The sequence below is a fragment of the Drosophila mauritiana genome, chromosome X (assembly GCF_004382145.1).
Source record: "Drosophila mauritiana strain mau12 chromosome X, ASM438214v1, whole genome shotgun sequence".
Taxonomy (NCBI): domain Eukaryota; kingdom Metazoa; phylum Arthropoda; class Insecta; order Diptera; family Drosophilidae; genus Drosophila; species Drosophila mauritiana.
The window spans coordinates 2008039-2030897 of record NC_046672.1 but is presented as its reverse complement, the minus strand read 5'-3'; the positions used below and the strand labels follow the sequence as shown (position 1 = coordinate 2030897).

General features: G+C 50.3%; 5 protein-coding genes across 9 annotated transcripts; 4 read left to right on the top strand and 1 right to left on the bottom strand.

Moving 5' to 3' along the window:
* Positions 1-20: 20 nt before the first annotated feature.
* LOC117146728 lies at positions 21-2839 on the top strand. 2 transcript variants are annotated; one of them, XR_004459819.1, is made up of 5 exons: positions 156-273; positions 327-600; positions 659-2200; positions 2256-2487; positions 2561-2839. XR_004459819.1 is itself a non-coding variant. In XM_033313170.1 (4 exons), exons 1-4 carry the CDS (start codon positions 156-158, stop codon positions 2410-2412), a joined length of 2091 nt encoding a protein of 696 aa, XP_033169061.1. In that variant the 5' UTR covers positions 21-155; the 3' UTR covers positions 2413-2839. The 2 variants fall into 2 exon arrangements, 1 of the variants encoding a protein (XP_033169061.1); XM_033313170.1 differs by having other exon boundaries at positions 21-273; positions 2256-2839.
* Positions 2402-9916, top strand: LOC117146726 (serine/threonine-protein kinase par-1). Of its 2 annotated transcripts, none has more exons than XM_033313165.1 (9): positions 2402-2487; positions 4300-5051; positions 5122-5185; positions 5385-5671; positions 5728-6825; positions 6881-7162; positions 7223-7317; positions 7377-9036; positions 9137-9916. In XM_033313165.1, exons 2-9 carry the CDS (start codon positions 4431-4433, stop codon positions 9242-9244), a joined length of 4215 nt encoding a protein of 1404 aa, XP_033169056.1. In that variant the 5' UTR covers positions 2402-2487; positions 4300-4430; the 3' UTR covers positions 9245-9916. The 2 variants fall into 2 exon arrangements, with proteins under 2 accessions (XP_033169056.1, XP_033169054.1); XM_033313163.1 differs by lacking the exon at positions 2402-2487 and adding an exon at positions 3222-3525.
* Positions 9719-22853, bottom strand: LOC117146732 (protein trapped in endoderm-1). Of its 2 annotated transcripts, none has more exons than XM_033313178.1 (3): positions 22764-22853; positions 10696-11319; positions 9719-10632 (listed from the first exon to the last, which is right to left on the bottom strand). In XM_033313178.1, exons 2-3 carry the CDS (start codon positions 11289-11291, stop codon positions 10191-10193), a joined length of 1038 nt encoding a protein of 345 aa, XP_033169069.1. In that variant the 5' UTR covers positions 11292-11319; positions 22764-22853; the 3' UTR covers positions 9719-10190. The 2 variants fall into 2 exon arrangements, with proteins under 2 accessions (XP_033169069.1, XP_033169067.1); XM_033313176.1 differs by lacking the exon at positions 22764-22853 and adding an exon at positions 11817-14964.
* LOC117146729 (G-protein coupled receptor moody) lies at positions 15816-20523 on the top strand. 2 transcript variants are annotated; one of them, XM_033313171.1, is made up of 5 exons: positions 15816-15899; positions 17500-17589; positions 17956-18096; positions 18159-19126; positions 19193-20523. In XM_033313171.1, exons 2-5 carry the CDS (start codon positions 17501-17503, stop codon positions 20005-20007), a joined length of 2013 nt encoding a protein of 670 aa, XP_033169062.1. In that variant the 5' UTR covers positions 15816-15899; position 17500; the 3' UTR covers positions 20008-20523. The 2 variants fall into 2 exon arrangements, with proteins under 2 accessions (XP_033169062.1, XP_033169063.1); XM_033313172.1 differs by lacking the exon at positions 15816-15899 and adding an exon at positions 16580-16849.
* On the top strand, positions 21201-22358 carry LOC117146738 (E3 ubiquitin-protein ligase RNF149). The gene is made up of 2 exons (XM_033313187.1): positions 21201-21545; positions 21761-22358. Exons 1-2 carry the CDS (start codon positions 21424-21426, stop codon positions 22092-22094), a joined length of 456 nt encoding a protein of 151 aa, XP_033169078.1. The 5' UTR covers positions 21201-21423; the 3' UTR covers positions 22095-22358.
* Positions 22854-22859: the final 6 nt, after the last annotated feature.

The following is a 22859-nucleotide window of genomic DNA, read 5'->3' as shown; positions in this document are numbered from 1 at the left end:
CAACCGATGGTTTTCGAAGACACTATCGCAAATCGCATACCGAAGTGATTTCTGGTGCATTTTTGTTTCTTGTTTGTGCACGTGCAGAACGCAAATAAATGCGCCGAGCCTGAGTCAATGCGAGCGGACAGGAGGACAGCGGATAGCGGGCGGCCATGGATCAATTCTCGCACGATCTGACGTTGGCTCTGGACCTGACGCTGATGGACAGGGCTAGTGGCGGCGTCGGTAGGTGGGGCTCCCGCCGCAGGACACGTTCCACGGGCAATCTGCGTAAGTAGCCATCGCACGCCGACTCCTGCTCGCGGTAACCCCCCTCTGCTTAGCCTGCGCCCCTCAGCCCACGGAGGACTCCTCGAGCAGTCCCACGGACGCGCTAAACCAGGGGCACCATCACGGGCATCATGGCCACCACCACCATCACCACCACCCAAGTGCCAACGTGGACGGACTGGACACACACAACCTCAAGTTGCCAGCCAGCGACTCTGACGAAAAGGCGGAGGCGATGCTTCCTCTGCGTCTGCCACTGACCTTGCCTATACGTATGGGTGCCCTGGAGTCCGACTCGCTTAACGAGACCACCTTCAGTCCTGCCAGGTAAAATGGTTAATGCTCCTCCTGGTGGTCCCCAATCTTATCGTTGATACACTCACAGATTCTACAAGCCCAACTCGCGAAGGAAACGCAAGATCAAGCGGATGTCCATGGAGTTCGAGTTTAGCAAGGATACACCACACACCTTCACCGAATCGCCACTGCAGCCCAGCCTGCTAAGTAGCAGCGGTTCTGCTACTGGAACCATACGCAAGCGATTGCTGAAAATTGACACCACTGGACATCGCTCGCATTTGTTCTTCTGCGGCAAACGCAAGCGCTCAAACCGCGATCGCTACCATGAGCAGGATTCGGTTAAGCTGTACGCCCTGCCGCACTCACAAGCAGATGACCAGCACGTACAGCAACCACAGCACCACCAGCAGAGGATGCGCCCCCGCAGCTACTCCTCCACATCGAAGCCACTCAGCGACCGCCTGCTGCCACTGAACAAGGGACTGTTGTCGAAGATCAACCGAATGGCTGCCCAAGGACAGCAGGCTAAGCACACCCAAAAGACTGAGACAAAGGACAAGGACTTGAAATGTCATCGTTCTGAAGGACCCGAAGGAGTAAGCCTGGAGATGGAGGAGCTGCCCGATCAAAAGGACGCGGTCCAGAAGCTACCTTTGCCAAGTGCTGATTTTACGACCGCCAACTTGAACTCCATCAGCATGGACACCATTGTGCCTGTGACCGATATTGATGCCTTGTTATTGAGTACGCCACCAGCTGCTCCGCTGCCGCGTAAAAAGGCGCAGGGGCAGGCGTCGGGGCTCAGCAGCAGTAGCTCATCCAAAACGGACCGTCGCCGCCGCTTCCAAACGTTTCCACAGCCTCAGCTGCAGCTCCAAGCTCAGTCAATGGATTGTAGCGAACTTTATGACTTCTTAAGCTCTAGTTCCCTAAGCTCGTCCACGGATAGCGAGGCGGAAGTAGGTGGTCATCGACGGCACGACACCGATCGCGAGGGCGACGATGAACTCACCGACTGGCCGGGAAACGAATTCGGACCCGGAGCCAGATACGATCCGAAAAGGAAGCTTACAAAAAAGTCACTACTGCCTCAAATTCGCTCGGATGACACAATTGGAGAAGATGACACTCTTATGTCTGGCACCGAAGCGGGAGCGGTGGGTGTGGAACCGCCTTCGAAATCACCAGTCCAACTTCCAGAATCACTGCAGGATCTTTCCCGCTTCCAACCAGCTGGCGTCTCCGAGCCCATCGAGATTCAGAATGCCTGCTCAGAGATGGAAACAAATGCAGATGGCACCAAGCCGGCTTCTCGCCAAATCGAGAGTGAGATGTCCGGCGAAACTTCTAATCCGTTTCTTTCCTCGTCGCCGCCTGGACATGTCCAGGGACAGGAAGTACGTGAGATACGAGCAGGGTGTCGCCGCATCAATGGCGAGCGTCCAGGATTCAGCATCAAGATGAGCGTCAATGAGCGCATCGCCCGATTTCTGCAGGATTCGCAACAGACACAGATCCGTCTGCCGGATATAGAGCTCTATGAGACCGATAGCATGAGTAATCTGGCCGCGCTCTATTCACTTACCATGGTGGTAGAGCACGGATGCACAGTGCTCACCAAAACCGGGTAAGGATAAAGGGATACTAATTCAAAGTCTATAACTAAGTTGCCGCTCTTCCAGGAACACTACGCAGACGGTGAGCGTGGATCATCTTCAACAAGGTCTGCAGCCGCGTCCAGGTCTTTTTGGCGATTTTAAGCGGCGCTGCTACGGTGAGGAGGGAGAGGAGGAAGAGGAGCAGCAGCAGCAGCTTCAGCAAGATCCCGGCCAGATTTAGCCCCAGAAAGCAACACTGTAATCCAAACGAGACCAATCCCTAGCAAATGCAGACGTACAGCCATCAGAACTCGAGGTGAAACTCTTGGCTTTTTAATACGCTTGCGTTTCTGGGGTGGAAGAACCCCTTAATCTATGAATGCTTTTAGCTTGTTTTTGTGAAATCTGTTCCATGTACATAAGTTGCATCGGTCCGTGTATATACTAACTGACTTCGTTTGGGAATGGCGCCAGCAAGACGGAAACCGGATCCTAGATCCCGTCGGTTTGGGAACGCGCTTGGAAGCGAGCGAGATGACGCGTTTTAGAGAAAGAGAGAGAGGACCGACCGAAAGGCGTCGGCAGCCGTTCCACTGTACAAAATATTTAATGTAAGACCTTCAGCGAATATGAATATAAGAAATATATATGTGTGGTCATATCCGGAATAGATGTGGACTTCATTTTTACCCAGAATGTGGTGGATATTTTTTATAAAAGATCACCATCCCAATACAAATCAGTAGCAAAAGTAAGGCATCGAATCATATATCTGAAAAATATTTGAAAATCGTTCAAACTCTTTGTGTTAGTTGTACCGGTCACTGTCTGAAAGCTGAATCAGCGAAACCGGTTACATTGCGTACTGTTTTACGAACAAAGGGCGCGAAATTCAAATGAATTCCATCAAACTTCCCACCCTCGCGAAAAAGTTGGCGCATGCTCGGTGCTCGGCACTTGGCGCTCACTTGGCAACCCTCATGTGTGCTGGTTAGGGTCGGAAATTGGGGGGCGAGTGGGTGGAATGGGGCAGACAGCGCCGAGCTTGCGTCAAATACGGACGCCAGTTGGACGCAGCTCGGGATTGGAGGCAGCCACGTTTCCTAGCCATCTGCCGTGTGTGTCGCAGCTACTGTGTCTGTGTGTGCCGTGCTGTTCCGAGCCGCATGTGTGGCGGTCCGCGGACGCGATGTAAAGCGGATCCTCGCCAGCGTTCATCCTCTCATAGCCAGAAACCGGATTCGGATTTAGCTGGCCCAGCTTGTAGGCTGTTCTCCGTCTTCGCCACCGCTCCTGCTCGAAACTTCTTTGTCAACCGGCGAGGATTGTGTTTTCAACGCTTTCACCAATAACGGTATTTGGGGAGAGCGGCTTTAAGTGGAAATCTCCTGGAAGTGGTTCTGAATCGGTTGCACTGCATCCTGAAGGGAACAACAGTGGCCACTGACACCGCGAACCATTTCCACGATGCGATGCGTTTGCTCTGCTTATTGATTTTTCACCAACGCTCACCCACACACACACTCGCACGCTGGCACCCACACACTTCCAGTCGCACACACAGTCAGTGTTGGCACCTCGGCCATTTTGTGGCTGGAAAATAGCCATTTTGAAAGCGGAAGTGCAGCGTCAGCCATTTTCGTTGAATGTCATCCGTTTGGTGTGCACTAACAAATGAATATGCATGTCTTTGAGGAGCTCAGATAATGGCTTTTAAAATATTTGTCAATATCTGGTGCACATATGCAATATGCGAGTGAAATAACACTATTAACACTATTAAACTAAAACGTGAATCCAGTTTACCATTTCAATTTAACTGTGCCAACACTGCCTGAGAAAGAGAGGGAGAGTGCGGCTTTGGTGGCTTGTGGCGTCCGCGTCCGAAAGCCATACACATACACACTCGGAAAACCGAGCTAATCTCTTATCAAGCGACGACTGCCCACCCCCTTCTCCGGAGCCACCCCGTTCTTTATTGCACTTACATATGTACACATACATATTTGTATGTACATATATGTACATGGGGAACACACAACATTAGTCGCGCATCCATTGAAGAAGTTTCAGTTCATTATTGCAATTTTACCCACAATCTACCACTCTTCTTTTTCTATTTCCGCAGAAGCGCTGCCATGGGACAGGAGGTGTGTGTGAGCATGTGCATCACCATCTCGCTGTCGATCACGATCTCCCACTCCCTTCGCCCCGCGCTCTCCGTGTGAGATTTCCCGCCCAGGGTGGCGCAGTTGGAAAATGAGCACGTGCGAGGCGGCGGACGCTGGCGAGAATGGGAGCCAGGCCAAGTCCGAGGAGAGCCAGCCGCCGGAGGATCAGAAGAAGAAGCAGCAGCAGCCGCAGCAGGAGAGGAACGAGAAGCAGCTGGATAAGCCGCCGGAAAAGTTGCCCCAAAACGGAAAAGCCGAAGCAAAAGGAGCAGAAGGAGGTTGTCCACACCCCCCACTGGATGCCCTCCGGAGCTCAGTGCTCCTGGATGCCGGTGCTGCTGCGCCATCGATAGACGCGCTAGTGGCTTGCAAGGATGCGCTGCTCGCCCAGAAGCTCTTTGCCAGCGGGGGAGGCTCAACGCCCGGTCCCAGTCCCACATCCTCTGCGGTGGGCGCGGGCGGGATCAGTGGCAAGGACTTGCTTAAACTCAAGGAGCCCATGCGCGTGGGCTTCTACGATATCGAACGCACCATTGGCAAGGGAAACTTTGCAGTGGTCAAGCTGGCCCGGCATCGAATCACCAAGAACGAGGTGGCTATCAAGATCATTGACAAGTCGCAGCTGGACCAGACAAACCTACAGAAGGTCTACCGCGAAGTGGAGATCATGAAGCGTCTGAAGCACCCTCACATCATTAAGCTCTACCAGGTCAGCGGAATTTGCTGTGGCAGATCTTACCAAGAATCGTAATCCTAATCCCTTTTTACCAATCCCACAGGTTATGGAGACCAAGAATATGATCTACATAGTGTCGGAATATGCCAGCCAAGGAGAGATCTTCGGTGGGTTGAGGCTTCAGTTTGAAAAACTTTTAAAAACTCGGACTGCAGAGTACATGACTCGATTTAGTTAGCAGACTTTTGAACCCACATTGCACACAGACTTCTTGACCTTTGGACGAACACTAGCTTTAAAACTCTCGCATTCGCTTAAGTTGATATGGGTTTTAATGAGATGGACTTACCTTTTATTTTTATCCAGATTACATTGCCAAGTACGGGCGGATGTCCGAGTCGGCGGCGCGCTTTAAGTTCTGGCAGATCATATCGGCGGTGGAGTACTGTCACAAGAAGGGCATAGTGCATCGGGATCTCAAGGCGGAGAACCTGCTCCTGGATTTGAACATGAACATCAAGATAGCAGATTTCGGGTTCTCCAATCACTTCAAGCCAGGAGAATTACTGGCCACTTGGTGCGGATCACCGCCGTACGCAGCTCCCGAGGTTTTCGAGGGAAAGCAATATACGGGTCCAGAGATTGATATTTGGGTAAGTGGTGCGAAGTATACATGTCAATTTATCCAAAAATGTATCCTTTCTTGCAGTCACTTGGCGTCGTGCTTTATGTGCTGGTATGTGGGGCTCTGCCCTTCGACGGATCCACGCTGCAGAGCCTCCGGGATCGGGTGCTTTCCGGCCGCTTTCGCATTCCGTTTTTTATGAGCTCCGAGTGCGAGCACCTCATCCGCCGCATGCTGGTACTGGAGCCCACAAGGCGCTACACCATCGACCAAATCAAACGCCATCGGTGGATGTGCCCCGAGCTGCTGGAGCACGTCCTGATAGCCAAGTACAATCTAGGCGCCGAGCGGCAGACGTCCGTGGAACCCAGCGAGGACATTCTACGCATCATGGCCGAGTATGTGGGCATCGGGTCGGACAAGACCCGAGCCAGTCTTAAGAAGAATACTTACGACCATGTGGCGGCCATATATCTGCTACTGCAGGATCGAGTTAGCCACAAGAAGGAGCAGAGCAACGGCTCAGGCGCCAGCGCCCTTGCCTCGTCGACCTCCGCCAGTCGGATGCTCTACAGCTCCAGAAACGACCACCAGCCGACGCAGCAACAACCGCAGCAGCAGCCTAAGACAATATCCACCAGCTCGATCCTGGCCAAGGATCAGTGCCACAAAAGACTTAGCCGTCATCAGACGGTACTCATGAGTGAACGTAACGCCCATGCCGGCGCGACACCCACAGTTCCAGATCCCTGTCCCGGATACTACGCCAAGTATGGCCCACTGCAACTGCCACTGCCTCTGACCGGGCACGCCCACCTGACTGGGTATCTGAACGGAGGAGGCGCCGAGGTGGATGCCGGCGGCATTCCGCTGCCCATGCGGTACACCCCGCTGCCGACAGCCGCGTCGCCCGCTCCCTCTAACTGCTCATCCACATCCTCGAGGGTAGGACGACACAGCCTAAGCTCCAGCTCGCCGCGAAACCATCGACCGGTGGCCATTTCGCTCAGCATCGACAACAACCCCTCGCTGGCCAACCTGCGGTGCAGGGAGATGATGGAGGCTGGAGGCGGACCCGTTGGAGCAGTGGGTGTGCCTCTAGTGTCCAAGCAGCTTCATCAGACCATCAGCGAGTTCATCATCAAACAGAGCACCGAAGACTGTCGGGCGCTGCTGCAGCAGGTGAGTTTTCGACTGATTCTATCCCAACTTATTTCTATCCTTATCCTTACGGCAGTCCACAGCAGTGGCTGAGGGTAAAGATGATCCGCCAAAGGCGGAATCCGGCGCAGGAGGCGTTCCTCCGCCCGCCTCTACTACACCCACATCCAGTACAGCGGGACCGGAACCGGGATCGACCCCCTGTCCTGGTGAGATCAACGGCAAGACAATAAAGACTATGTCTAGCTCGAGCAGCTTCGACTCCAAGGCCAATTTGGGCCAAAGCTTTCGCTACAAGATGTCCGCCGAGGCCAGCAAGCTTTTCCAGACCCTCCAGGAAAGCCCACTGCCCGTGGAGGTGAGTGATACCTGTGAGTTAATGATCGCTTCCAGCTGACAAGTTCCATTTCCTCTCCAGCAAAGGAATAAGCGTCGTGTGCACGTGGGGAGCACCAATGGCAGCGGCGGTGACTCCGGCCAGGAAACGAATGATGCGAAATCAAATGGCGACAGGTGAGTCTTCCTAGTCACAGCGATAGTTTCTTGACTAGGTTCGTTCCCTGTTTCCGCAGCCGCTCCGAGAAGAAAGTTCTGGCCCAAGGCAGCTCCAGCACAGATGAAGGCTGCGAGACAGATCAGGGAAACGATCCGGGCTCTGCTTCCCAGGAGTCGAAGGGAAGCAATGGCGGCGGTAGCGGTAACGCCAACGGCGGACCCACCTCGCACTCCAGCAGCGATCTAACGCGCCTCGTTGGAACCACTGCCTCTGGACAGAGTCACAAGATGCGTTCGTATGCCAGTAGTAGCTCGTCCAGTGGCGTTCTCGCCGGGAGCGCTGGTAGCTACTCTAAAAGTCTGAGCCAGAACCTGAGTCGCGGTTCGTCCAAGAGCAATTGCAGCGGTCCCTACGACAGCTTGGACTTTGCCCTGCCTTCGGGCAAGGGCAGTCTACCCTCGTGCATGGGCTCAAGTTCGATGCTGGCCACGCCCACTCCGGCCTCGGCATCGCCAGCGGGCATCTCATCGGAGCATTCATCGGAAAGATCACTGTACGGGAGCCACAACTCCTGCATCCATATGCCAGGAGCTCTGCCGTTGGGCTTGGGCCTTCCCCAAAGTTCTGCCTCCACGCCCACGCCGAATCCTACGCCTCCGCCGAATGGCGGTGGTGTCACGTTCCTGGACAAGCGATCACCCATACACTTTCGCGAAGGAAGACGGGCAAGTGATGGCCTGGTGGCCCAGGGCCTGCTTAGCTCTGGTTCGTTGCTGGGCACCAGTCGTGTGTACGGAAGTTATCGATACGAGCAGGCCAAGCGTCACGGTTGGCTGGAGATCCAGCAGCTGCAGCAGCTGCAGCAGGAGGCGGCTGTGGGGCATTCACACCCACATGCCCATCAACATCCGCATCAGCATCCGCATCCTCATCCCCAAGCGTACGGCTTGGAAGAACTCTGTCAATTTCCAAATGGTCAATTCTACGCTCTGTCGGGCAAGCATCATCCGCTGCTGACTTTGCCCCATCATCATGCGCATCCTGCGCAGCATCACCATGGCCATCATTCGCTGTTCCATCCAGGCCACCAAGCCACACCTCTGCTCCTGGAAGCAGCTGCTGGTGGGGATATGTATGGCCATGGATGCTATGCTCCGCCACCGCCACCACCAGGGCTATACGCGCACCATCAGTTGGGCGTGGGCATGGCAGTGCCCATGTCCCCGATGCAAAAGCCACCGCTGCAGCAGCAGCTACTGCAGCACCGCCTGCTGCAGCAGAAGCGTCAGTTGTTCCAGAAGCAGTACGCCCTTGAGGCGCAGTTAGCCGGTCGACATCACCACCATCAGCAGCACAGCCATCACCAGCAGCAGGCACACCATCACCACTTTGGCCACAGCCTGGTTCCACCACCGCCGCCGGCTCCGGCTCCGGAACATCACCTGGCCGACGAGCTGTACGAGTTGGCCCTGCTCGATCGGCCCAGAAGCGGAACTCCTAGGCTTCAGCACTCCATGACCATGCCCGGAGCTCATGCCTTCAGCCAGATGAACCTCAAGACTTCCTACATCAGCCAATCGGACCAGGTGCCTGGTACGGCGCCTAATGGAGCTGGTTCCGGAGGATCGGCTGCTGGGGTATCATGCTCAGCTCCATCATCCACGGCGCCGGGTACGCCCACGGTCAAGTGCAAGCCTACCACGCCCCACGGCCACAGCCTGGACTCCGACTATCATGTAAGCAACCTAGATAACGCATATTATGAGCTCTATGATTTATCAGGCATCCCAAGTTCGTATATAAACCTTATCCGTTTTCTCCTTCTGTCCTCCGCAGACATCGACGCCGGTGCTCAGCCTTTTCACGCCCAATTGGCAGTCGCTGGTGAAGCCGCTCAGCGAGAGCCCCATCCTGGAGATATCGGAGCACCTTGAGTCAGTCTGAGGCCGTAGGTGATGTTATTCGGTGGAGGGGTTGGGGCAATCGGAATGGGTGTAGATTTGTAAGTGGAAGTCAGTGGGAAAGGGAAAGGGGTAGGACTGGACATCGAACTATAATGGGGGCCGGACCGGTGCCACCTTTTTATTAAGCTCGCAATCGCAATTATGAATTATTTGATCCATATACGATATACACCCATACATACATATAAATAGCCTATATAGATATGGATGCGGGTCGGAATCGGAATCGGAGTTACATCGATTGGAGCCGATAGAATCATTGCCGAACTGGGCGAAGCAGTAATATTGAATGATTTAGTTGTGTTACTAGTCTTAAGTAGTCCAAGTTTCGTACGCATATACGCAGACATATACAATATGTATATTGATAATAATAGCGTTAAGCTATAGCTCTACTTATGATTACACTATACACTATTGTATTGCCCCCACGAGTGGACGAGAACAACGTAACTACATATATCAATTATTCGAAGCATTTATTGGGGGCATAGAAAGGGCGTATCCATATAAGGATATATCTATTATGTATTGGTACAATAATTAGCGACAAGCAAAAAAAAGCAAAATTTAAACAAACATCGATTGTTCTTAAACATGGAATTCAAATGTAAACCAGATATTAAAGTCATTTGGTATAAAATGCAATACACTTCTGGAGTTCCTACATTATATAGATATAGATATAGATATATATGGGTGATCTGTGTTTTCGTGTGTGCGTGGAAGGGACGACCGGCCGGATCGTGTGACTAGAAATCTTTTTTGGAGGAACGATAATCACCAGGGGATCAAGGGATTGTTTCTTACCGCAGATCATTCAACATGACATTTGGGTACTCCCCCTATCGTATTACCATATGGCACACATATATCATATCCCGCTAGGACGGAGGACGATGAAGGTGTTGAGGCATCTCTCGGAGTCACGTCGTGGTCTTCACCTGCCGATTGGACTCCAAATGCTTTCGCTTGGCATTGGCCTGATTCCGCTGCTTCTGGGTATCTGGAGAGCCATGGCAGCGCAGCAGGTTCCAGTAGGCTCTTCGGTATTCGGAGCTCATCAAGACGTAGATCAGCGGGTTGATGCAGGTGGTCAAGTAGATGAGTAGATAGCCAGCAATATTGAACCAGTGCACCTCGGTGGCGCTTTTCCATATTTTGGCCACCGTAATGGGCAAATAACAGATTACAAACCACACGAAGATTACCAGTATCATCTTGAGCAATCTCCGGTCCTTGGCACTCATTCTTCCCGGGTAAATAGAGGAAGCATTCGAGGTATTGCCCATGGAGGCGTAATGGGATTTCCGTGGGCTAAACCGTGTGAAGGAGGTGGTGCGCAGGGAGGTGGTGATAGGGTTCTTTCTGGAATGGATTTACGCATTAAGGTTGAGAGAAATCCCAAAGAAGCCTCCAACAGCCACTCACCCATGGGTTTTGCCCATCTCTAGTTGCGTTTGACTGCGTCCCAGGCTGACCTTTTCCTGATCCCGATCCCTTTCCTTCTCCCGCTCCTTGAGCACCACATTGACATCAACAGGCGGTGGCTGCTGGTCCTGATCGCTCTTCCGTATGCTGTACGAGATCGGCAGACTGTCCGTCGAAGCATTGTCATCGATATACGCTAGGTGCTCGTCCACCACAAAGGGTCGTCCTGCGATTGGTTCGTTCGCCTCGCCACTGGACGTGCTCACCTTCTCCGGCTTCTTTGGTGTGGCCATGGCTTGAGTCTGATGCTGCGGGGCGGGGCTGGGGGTCACATCGCTGACATTGGTCTTGCCTGCGGTTCCCGCCCGAATGGCCGCCTTTCGCACCAGCAGGAAGATTCGGGCATAACAGATCACGATGCAGATGCACGGCACCATGAAGGCGGCGATGAAGAGGAACTCCTTGGGGGATCTACCATACCGATCATGCATGATGGAACACGAGCCGATGCTGACGTCCAAGCCAAAGATACCCCACACGCCCCGCCAGGTGGGTATCATTATGGAAAACGTGGTGATCCATGTTCCGGCTACCATTAAAGCCAAATATCGTCGCTGGTAAATTCTGGAAGAACGGATTTAAGCCAGTGGGAATTGTATTTTGTACCATGTCTAATCTATTAATAATATATGCTGATTGTATTCAAATATATCCGTAGTTCACAAAAATAAAAACTAGCTAGTTAGTATTAGTTAGTTTATATTTTATAGGATATTAACATCCGTTCAGTTTAATGGTTTATTACGAATATTTTCGGACCACTAAACCCATCTTTTCTATAGCATTTGCCTCTAGCAAGTAATGTTCTCTTATTTAGTTAATTAAAAAACATCTACGAGAAGCCATACATTTTCCTTTTTATAAACAAGTTCACAAGTTTATAAGTTCAGAAACACAATAACATATGTGTGGGTTTTTTTTTCGGATTAAGTGATAGGTTACCACCATGCGTATCATGATGAACGGATGAGCGCCCAGAGGAAGACTTAGACACTCTGAATACCCTTCAAGATTCGAGCAGGAGTATTGCAAACTGTCAAAATGGGCAGGCCCATTCTCACCTTGGATACTGCCTGGGATGGGCGATAATGATGTACCGGTTGATGGTGATCAGCGACACGGAGAGCAGGGACACCGCCAGCAAGCCGTAGCGCAGCATCGGAAACAACCTGCACAGCAGATCACTGTGGGTCCACGCCCGCTCCTTGAATGTGGAGGCGGCCAATGGAAGATTAAAGCAGCCGAAGAGCAAATCCGAGCAGGACAAATTGATGATGAATATGGCCGTGGAGTTGCGGGTCTGACGACCTCGCGACAAGGCCACGATGGTCAGTAAATTTCCGGGAACGCCCACGATGATGAACACTATGCAAGCCACCCAGGCGATGGTCAGCAGTTCGTCCGAATAGCCCTCGAAGAGCACCTGGCGCCTTCCGTCGACATTCAGATTAAGATTCAGGTTTAGATTGAGGTCCATGTCTACGTCCAGGTCCAGGCTGTCGGCTAGGGGTACCGGCAACATCGCGTCCTGTTCCGCCATGCGATCAGTAGCATAGGGATCCGAAAGAGGCAGCGCCATCGAGATCGGATGCGGAGTTGGTCCGGATTTTGGTGGGAACATCGCGCGGCACTTTGTGGTCGGCAAGAGACGCGTTGCTCGTTCCTGCGCCGAATTTGTACTAAAACTGAATTCTCCGCATCCATACACCGACATGGTTCCCACCCAAAAAGTGGGCCCGAAGGCAGTCGCCGCCAGCCAAGCGTACAAAATATTGAGAAAAAAAAAACAGCAGGCGAACTAGAAAAACTTTCAAAAAGGAAAACAAAAGAATCTCGGAGCAGCAACAGCAGCAACAACACACATTTTTATTGTATACAACAATTGACTTCATCATCGGGTAATTTGGTAATTTGCCTGTGGAATGGGCGCTTTGTTTACATTGTTCCTATTCGGTGTTGTTTCTTAACCGCCCTTCCCGCCCCATTCCGCCCCAATCCACTCGACTCTTTCGCTCTTTCGTCGATATTCTGACGGGGTCATGTTGCTGTTGTTGCCGTTTTTCAAAGATTCAGATACCAGACCAGGGATACCATTGCCCAAAATGGTTCGAGGTTTTAGCTACATACTTGAGCATTCCGACGGCCAGAACATACATTAGACTAGACCTTCTTTCAATCTGGTGGGATATAAGTCATGAGCAGCATGGGGAAAGTTATCTGCATTGCTAACACAATTCAAGACCTATCACTTGCGATGCAGTAAGAAGTTCCCCTCCTTGACCGATACGTCTTGGATGCTTCGAAAATTCGGAGTACTAGAGATTACATGAATATGTTGGGAAATATACAAAGTATAAGCTCCTACGGATGAATAGAGTCTATTCGTAGCCCTGATTTCGGGCCGTACGCACCTCTCCGGCATTTTTGAAATGAAAAACTTTTCGGTTCTTGGGCCGTGTGCATGTGTGTTTGTGTGTGTGGTTGCATAGTTTCCTCTGGCAATTTTCTGGATAATAAATGGGCGGCATCCATTCGAAGCGAGGAACTAGCAACTGAAAAAAACTAAACTTATCCGAGAGGGACTCATTCGAATAAATATGCCCATAGTTCGAATTTGTGCGTAGAATGAATACTCAGTCATGGGCGATGGACCCTGAATCATAACTCGAGACTTTCCACGCACCCATAACCCGTTTCAAATAATAAGTCAAACCCCGGAAGCCTGGTGTCACACGACGTCAGCGTTAGATCGAATGTATGTAGTCTTAATTAATCAAGCCAATATGCCGGGGGAACCTCTCTACTTTTCCGAGGGTCAGTGTGCGGGTCGTCTGTTGGGGCGAATTGAGTATCGTTTGCCTTTTGAAAAGAAAAACAGGCGGTTCTGGGGAAAACTCTTTGGCAACGGCACGAATACGAATACGTTGTTTGTTTTCATGCAGGCGAATAGTCCGGGAATTGCAGCCGACTACCCAAGAAAATAACATTCAGTTCTTGAGGAAATTAATATAATTATAGCGCCATATCGCACTCACTTAAATGATGAGAAATTTTTAAGTTTAAGATCCTAGGAACTGAATGGAATACAATACGTGATGACGAAACTTATGGCTCATGCTCATACTTGCGAAAACATGCTTTTCCATAAAACAATACAACGCCTAGAGCTTATCGAGCTTAAACTAAACGAATAATCCCATCTTTTTTTTAAGAAATCAAATGTACACTATCCTTGCGCCCATCACTGTACTTGGAAATGCCGGCGGGATGGGCACTAAAGTGGAAACTAAGAATTACCCTACAGACCCCACCACCCCCCCACCCCACGCGATATGATTGTGAATACGATTCGAACGCCAATCGACGCCCGCTTCGGATTCGGATCCAGAGATCCAGACTAATGTAAACTTCTCCGGCGTACTTATACGCATACGAATACGCACACGCACGGGCCCATGTTTAGATAGCCATAAACTATCGTGTTCTTCACACAATCCGCAGCAAACAACAAACAATGAGAGTGCGCACAAATCCCTACGTCTTCAGTTCGATATCTGCACCGAAAACATTTATTACCAGGTCACAGTTCTTAATGCGGTATGTGCGGTAGCCCCAACCATCAGTACCTTCCCATGTGGCAGACCGTTTTTCCCAGTGCAGCCATGTTGGATCGCCTCGATCGATGTCGAATGTCCAATTGTGTAAACATTAGAATGCAGACACATGAAGCCTTATCATTGCACATTTGCTTCAGTGAGACAGAGGAAGCAGAAGCGGCGTATCTGCGATATGCATCTGATCGATAGGCAACCATTGAGCGTCCACCCACACCCGCCCCTCGGTCGACAGATGGCCGATGGCGGATCGCCGATCTCCGCCTCTCTGTCCGTCCCTGTCTGTCTCCGGCCGGTGGACGAGAGTGCGGGAGTGCGAGCGAGCAAGAGAGCAGAAGAGAGCGCCAAGTCGTGGGGGGCGCGCACAGTAACAGGGGCGCGCCAAATGGGGGGCAGCCTGACTAACTTATGTGATCTCATTGAGCGCAACTTACGTGTTCAGAGGGAACATCTAACGAACGGAATATCCCCTCCCTCAATCAGTTCCCTACGCCACTGACCGTCGGCGGAGAGTCATTTAGACACTGGTTGAGAGTGAGAGTAAAGAGTGAGAGGGGGCTGCCGATTGTCACTGGCAATATCGCGACTCGCTCTACGCTGCCCGCACTCGACGAACTGCACTCGATCCGGCAGTTATAGACGATCCAATACGATCCGACACGAGAACGCAGGCGCTACGCAATTTGTCCGTTACATTCAACCACTACGGATAATAAACAACGAAAAGTAACTACGATTTCAGTTCGACTTGAGTGACATTCGATACCGTTGGCGCAATCGCGAACGTATGCCTATTTGTTAGATATTTAATTCGACTGTTTGTTTTTGTTTTTGTGATTATGTCAAGTGCTGAGTTGGGGCAACCTGTAACCCTTTTATTCTCTACCTGATCTCGCGATTCAAAAGCATTAGTCATGAAAGCTGGTGCGACTTTTGAATCACCGACAGCAGCAAGCAATAACAAAAACAACAAGCAATGCTCCAGTGGCGTCCCCAGAGCAACAATAAAAAACACAGCGATTCATGAATAACCCCAGCAAATGCCGAATGCCGTAAACTGTTTACATTGCTCACAGCATTACTCACTCACTCTTTCACCTCGCTCAACCTGAGCGAAGAAGAGGAAGTAGTGGAGGAGTTAGAGTTGGAGAGGAGTAGAGCGGAGATCGGAGTTGGAGAGTGGAGAGAGGAGCACGACAGGGGAGCAGAGCAGAGAAGATCGCAGCCGCACTAGTTTCCATTACGTGAGCAGAAAGCAAATAAACAAGCGATTTCGATTTCCCCACACCCAGTTCCCAAGTCCCGCCACTGTCCATCCTCTCCTCCTGACCACTGATAACGCGTCCGTCAGTGTGGTGGGGCACACGACTTAGAGGGAAGAGAAGAGGTAGAGGAGAGTAGAGGAGAGCTGGGCACGGAGAAAGCAATCAGGCCAAGAGGAAGGCGAGAGCGAGAGAGTGCGAGCCCAGCGATCGTTAGAATAACTAGAATCGCCGAGGATTACCAAATAGCGAAACCGAATTCAGCTAGGTAAGTGCTCTTTTGATAAGATAAGGAAATATTCTAAATTCGTATATGTAAGCGAGCCAGACACATTGCGTATACGCCCCGTCTGACCGTGCTAAGTGGCGGCCGTGACCTGGTCGGGGTTAAGGGGAACGAGGGCAGCTGAGGGCCACAGGGGGCAAAGCAGAGGCATCAACATGTACACAGAAAGCAAATGCGTTGCACAACCAATTTGAAAACGTTTCAGGCGTAGGCTAACGGTTGCGTTAAAGATTCCCATACTTAATATAAAGGCAAACCACACCTGATTGCGTTGCACAGAAATCGAAACAGCGACATTTCCGCCCAGTGCTGAGAATGTTACAAGAACATAACACTTGTCTCGATTAGCGGCCACTCGAGCGGGAACAGAGAACTACCATCGCATCACATCACATCACGCATTAGAGACGCCCGGAGATGACCGTCTCCGCCAAACAGTCACTCAATTAATTAAGGTTCGACGCTGATCTTTGCACCCCGAGTGGTGCAAACCGCTGAGGCAGAAGCCACCACTGAAACTACTGCCGCCGAGCAACTGAGACCGAAACAGAGGCGAGTGTGACCTCTTTAAATTATTTAATTGACACTAATTTATCATAGTCCCGAGGAAGCAGAAGGGGTGCCACGCCCCATGCCGGGTTACGGGCATCGGGCCTCGGACTCCGGCTGCGCCGGGCTACGGCTACGATCGTTGCGTCGGCGCGAAGTGCAGTCAGCGCCAGTGGTTTTGTATTTCTTACCAGAGCCTGAGCCTCCCATGTGCCACAGCCACTGCCAGTTGGCAATTGTCGGCGGTGGCGATCGGTGTTCAGTGATCGGAGATCGGTAGCGGAAAACGTGGTGGTCAGCAGCGAGGCAAGTTAGTCAGAGACCAGAAGAAGTGCAGACCATAGGAAGTCGCGAGCTCGCGAAATTCTTTTGACTTAAAAAAGGTGAATCATTGTTGGAACCAGCTTCAACACGACTGTATTGATCCTTCAATAGGCTAGTATACCAGTGATGAGCTCCTTGTTTTTATTCTCCAATTAATGGGGAATTGATTTTAATTAGTCAAGAGTTCGTGGTGTTTCTAACTCAAGAGTTTCCTAATCCACATTACGTTTTGGGACAAACAAGAATAGCCCAAAGAATATACACATGAACATAAAGTGCACAGAAACGCAGGTTACGGCGATCCCATTCAATCATCCATCATTATTGACTGGCTTACCGTTTTTGGGATACCGGAACTTATTCCAAAAAAATGTAAACATTTGCTAACCCACTGATAACCTTGATGGTCGTGATTTTGTCCAAAAAGATGATAACAATCAAGTTCATCGCACCCAAGAGAAAAGTGTATCTCAAATAAAATGAAAAAGTCTGTTCATAAACATAAGCAGTTCAATTTGTAGTTGGGCTTCATTCCAGGAAAATAATATGAGTCATTTGTAGGTAAAACACTTGGTTGAGTAGTCCATCAAACTTACTTGATTGTATGAGCCTAGACCATCTTAAAGGTCATGAGCAGAGAGCCCAAATTAAGATCGATTCCTCTTTTTCTATAGTTCTAAAAAGTCTCCCTTCTACTTTTTTGCTAAAGCATGAGTGATGAGACAACTATTAGCCTGGAGGACGGCTATCCCCCCCTGGAGGCGTTGACAACTATGGTTCCCCCCGCGGACGCGACTGGGTAAGTTGGGGTGTGGATGTGTTGACAGTATGCCAAGTGGGTGCCAAGTGAGATGTAGCTATCAGCACTGTGTAATTATAGCCCCCGGCTGGAAGTGCTCCGATAAGAGATCGTTAATATTACGCGCTCCATTGCACCAGTGCTGATCGCTGGGCCGGCCCACTGACAAAGACGGGTGATTCTTGTAAGTGGCGAGCGAGCGGAAGCCAGTCTGATATGGCGATAGGCACAGGGCCATTTGACGCAAGAGGTCGAGAGACCTCAGACTAGAAGGATCACTTCAAAGAAAGCATCCTGATTGGCGGCAAAAGCATTTGGATTTCTACTATGGGTATATACAAATGGATGTTCCATATTTATTTGCAGTTTCTCGCAGTCGCTTTTGACCTTTGCCGCGGTCATGACCTTTCTCATAATGATTGTGGGCATATGCGGCAACCTGTTGACCGTAGTGGCCTTGCTGAAATGTCCCAAGGTGCGCAACGTGGCGGCTGCCTTTATCATCAGGTGAGTTGCCCCTAGCATCCTTCAGAGAACGCCTAACCTCTAACCTCTTACGCCCCATCTAGCCTCTGTATTGCCGACCTGCTCTTCTGCGCCCTGGTGCTGCCTTTCCAGGGTCTGCGGTTCGTCCAAGGAACCTGGCGACATGGCCAGGTGCTGTGTCGCCTCATTCCCTTTATCCAATACGGAAACATAGGGGTATCCCTGCTGTGCATCGCAATGATCACGATCAATCGGTATGTGATGATCACACACCACGGACTATATGCCAGGATCTATAAACGCCACTGGATTGCGGTGATGATCGCCGCCTGCTGGCTGTTCTCCTACGGCATGCAGCTCCCAACGCTTCTGGGAGAGTGGGGTCGCTTTGGCTACGACTCGCGCTTGCAGACGTGCTCCATCATGACAGACGATCATGGGCACAGCAGCAAGACGACGTTGTTTATCACCGCCTTCGTCATCCCTTGCCTGGTTATCATTGCCTGCTATGCCAAGATCTTCTGGGTGGTTCACAAGTCAGAGCAGCGCTTGAAGCGGCATGCCACCAAGCAAAACTCCATACCCAACAACCTGCGTCCCCTGGCCACTACAGGATCAGGAGCCCTGCCCTCCGGCGCGGAGTGCCAGCCAAGCAACCGCGTCTCCTCGGACAGCAGCAGTAGCTTCTCCATCGATGTGCCGGAGACAGCACCCAGCGGCAAACAGCAGCCAACCCGAGTCAAGGATCAGCGTGAAGTACGCGCCAAGCGGAACGAGTGGCGCATCACTAAGATGGTGCTGGCCATCTTCCTGTCCTTCGTCGTCTGCTACTTGCCTATCACAATTGTTAAAGTGGCCGACAAGAATGTGGAGCACCCCAGCCTCCACATCTGCAGCTACATCCTGCTCTACCTGTCGGCTTGCATTAATCCGATCATCTATGTCATCATGAACAAGCAGTACCGCAAGGCCTACAAGACGGTGGTTTTCTGTCAGCCCGCCCGCCTTCTGCTGCCCTTCGGAAAGACCAATGGCGCTAGCAGCGCAGCAGGTACGTGCCATCTTGGTCCAGCCCACTGAACTACGCGCACTAAGTCACGGTCATTCTTCGTTTCAGAGAAATGGAAAGATACCGGGTTGAGCAACAACCACAGCCGCACAATCGTCTCCCAGATGTCGGGGGGAACGGGAGCCGCATCGGGAGCAGGGACGCCAACGGGAACAGCAGCTGTGGCGGTGGTGCAGACCCCACCGGAGGTCCAACAAACCCAAGCCTTGGAGATGCTGTCGCGAGGACCGGACCTAATCAGCAAATCGAACCTCCCGCCGCCGACCGTTACGCCTCCGCCACCCTCGGTCCTCACGGCGACACCCAACGGAAGCAACAGCAACAGCCTCAGCCTGCGACTGCCGCTCAAGAAGAACAATCATTGCTACACCAACAGCGGCTTCAACAGCAGCACTCCCAGCCCCAGCAGCGGCTTGGGGATCGGGATCAGCAGCAGCTCCATTTACCGGCCCGGAGTTGGCTCGCTGGGGAGCGGCTCCGCCTCGATCCGTCGCATAACAATGGTGGGGGACGACATAATACTGGAGGAAGAGGAACTGCCGCCTACGCCTCCGGCGACTTCGGCGCCGACAACGCCGGCACCTCCCCCACCCTTATCCCCACTGCATCCGCTGTCCACGGACTCATCAACAACAACAACCAGCGGCGGAGCAGTGGTAGCGGGGAGCAGTGCTCCAAAGCCGGCGACGCCAACGCCCCACATCTACATGAATGTCGACAGCCCGAAGAGAAACCAATACTACATGGAACGTAATACAAATGCCGTAGCACCGGAAAGTGACTCCGGTCCGGCCAACACATCCGCAACCGTCTCCGTTTCCGGCTCCAAGCTGACGGCTAAGATGAAATTTCCAAAAGACTAACGAAATGCTTTAATTCCAAAATCAAAACAAAAAACATGTAGTCCTTTTGCTACCATCGTTATAAACACAAAATTGCCAGGAATTGTAGATCGGGATATCGTAAATGGGTGGCGAATGCCGTATATTCTTCCCCTTGCATGAAAAGCAGATAATTTTCCAAGAAACTTCAATCCTTGATGGCTTCGTAGTTCCATATCGTAAGAAATTGTTCTATACAAATTAGTTTTTATTAAGAATTCGCCAAATAGCACAGAGAATGCGTTTAAATTGTGCCATCGATTACCTTTAGATTCCGTTTTATTGCTAATTTCAAAATTAATTGTACACTAAACATAAACATAAATCGTATACCAAATCTTAATCTTTACTCAGCTATACTGATCGCTAGAATTGTTTGATTATAATCAAACCTCTTTACTTTTGAGTGCCCCTCTACTTTTCGCCCTAATATTCTTATTCCGCCCTATATTGCATAAGCCTAAGCCTGGATTTTTAATAAACCCCCCAAAATCCGTACACATGTTACACTACTTAGTAATAGTTCAGTTTGTAGATATTTATGGTCGCTCACGCTTAGTATTAACCCCTTTTCTTTCTTTCCTATATGCTAACTTCTACCCCTTAAAGACACCAGATCGTGGCTCTGTACGACTGTAAATCTACTTGGAACCGAAGTCATTCCTTAATTGTTTATCACTACTCTCAACACAAACATTCCATTCCAACGTAGGCCTGTGTAAATGAACCTATTGTTAGTACCATCACGACCATTCGAAAGAACATAAAAGCAAATCGAATATGAATATAAATAAAAATATAATTGTTTACATAAATACAAATGCACTTATACTTTAATAATGATGTTTAAAATTGGTGGTTGCTTAAACCTCCATCATAATTATGCTTATTATGCATTTTGCTGTATTCAAACAAATAAATACGGGGCTAATCATATTCTGATATGACCTGCTATTTATTCTCAAACTGCGAGGCTGAAAGTTCGCCAAGTTGATAGTTTAAATTTAACTTTAGGTTTCTGGACTATCGGATCATTAAATGTTCGAATCTCGTTACGGAGCTTTATCTCACATGGTTTTAGCTGGGCGTAGGCCATCGTTGCCCCCATTTAGCGGCTCATATTCCCACTTTTGTGGGGCGGGTTATTAAGGTGGGCTGACACTGGAGAGCGGCAGTGCAGGGGGAGTGCTCGAGGGGGCCGACCAGTGCCCGACAAGAGGAGGACCGAGTGAAGTGTACTGTGGCTGCCTGGACGCTTATCAGCGAAACGCTCGATTCAGCGACTTGCATTCATTCAGTCCGCTGTCACCGGGCGTGCAACAGTACGGCACAGGGAGATCGAACCTGATTGGATCGGAGCGAATTGAATCGACCTAGGTATAATTCAACCGGAGCGGAATGAGCCGTAACAACGTGATCTGCACGATCTGCTCGGAGCGGTTTCGCACCTCGGACAACATACAAGCCGGCAGCTGCGGGCACGCGTTCCACGAGGACTGCCTAGACCACTGGAGGAAGCAGTAAGTGAAAGTGGTCCTAAGGGCTTCAGAGCTATAACGAAAACGAAATGGGCCACTGATATAAAGAGAATATTCGAATTTCTGCACCAATCAGAAGTGAAAATGATACAAAAGTGATTATTTAAATCAGTGGTAGTGCCCCAAATCGAAGGGCCGTGAAATCTTATCGCCGAGCTCAAACGTTTTTCTTATACGCGATTCCTTCTGCTTTGCAGATCAAGAACTTGCCCTATCTGCCGCAGCCAGGATGCCGCGTACTTTCAGCTTTATCTGGACTTTGAGGAGTTACCGGAAAGCGCATCGGGTCAGGGTGGCAGTTGGGGCCGCCATAATCGGAGCCAAGGTCACAGCAGCAGCAACAACAACAACAGTAACGACAACAGCAGCAGTGACGATTATATTGGAATTATGAGGGAGTACGAGAATCTGCTTTACGAGACGGGCGTGTACCGAGAAGAGATCGAATATCTTAACCAGCGGATCGGAGCCCTTACTGTCCTCAATGCTGAACTCAGCAAGCATGGATATTCGGATTCGGATGTTGATTAAAAGCCGCAAACAAACAAACGAGAGTCGCATTTGCTTATCGCACTATTCGCCCGAAAGCTAATCGAAACCGAATCTCAAGTAATTTTGAAGCCGACAGGCAAAACCTAAAAGGCTGAGCTAAACAAAAGCACTCGATACATTTGATTAGAAAGGAAGAAACGAGATGAGAAAAGCAAAAAAAAATAAATTGTTTATGGTTGAGGCCCCAAATCGCGATATCAGAAAATTAAACTGATATAAAATATCACATTTTAGTGTATACCAATAATTAAATAAATATTAAAAATGTATGTCCTGGGTCAATTTAGATGTGGAATCTCTATTTCCATTCCCTCAAACTGTTGTAAGCTTTTTAATTTGTTAGTGTTAAACAAATTTGTATCTATTTAAATTTTGAATCTCCCCTTTTTGTTCTAAACCGGTATCGAATTTAAAGACCGTAAGGGTGTTCCATAAACTATTGAATTAGTGAATCGCTGCTTATTGGTCATCATGCAAATTCATTTCTCAGAAATTTACTGCAGTCTAACTATCGCATAAATATATACAAAAAATATCCATGGCGGACTAATTTTCAGATATTCGGAGCGTTAAGCGAAGTGGAAACAGGCTATAATGTGCCATTGTTTTTTACCGAACCAAGACAACTCACCGCGACAGCATACTTACCACAGACAAACCAGTTCTTCGCCCCCCGCAATCGCTTTCTCACCACGCTGTCAGCTGTTGTTTCGCGAAATGCTTCTTCTTGCGAATGCCAATTAC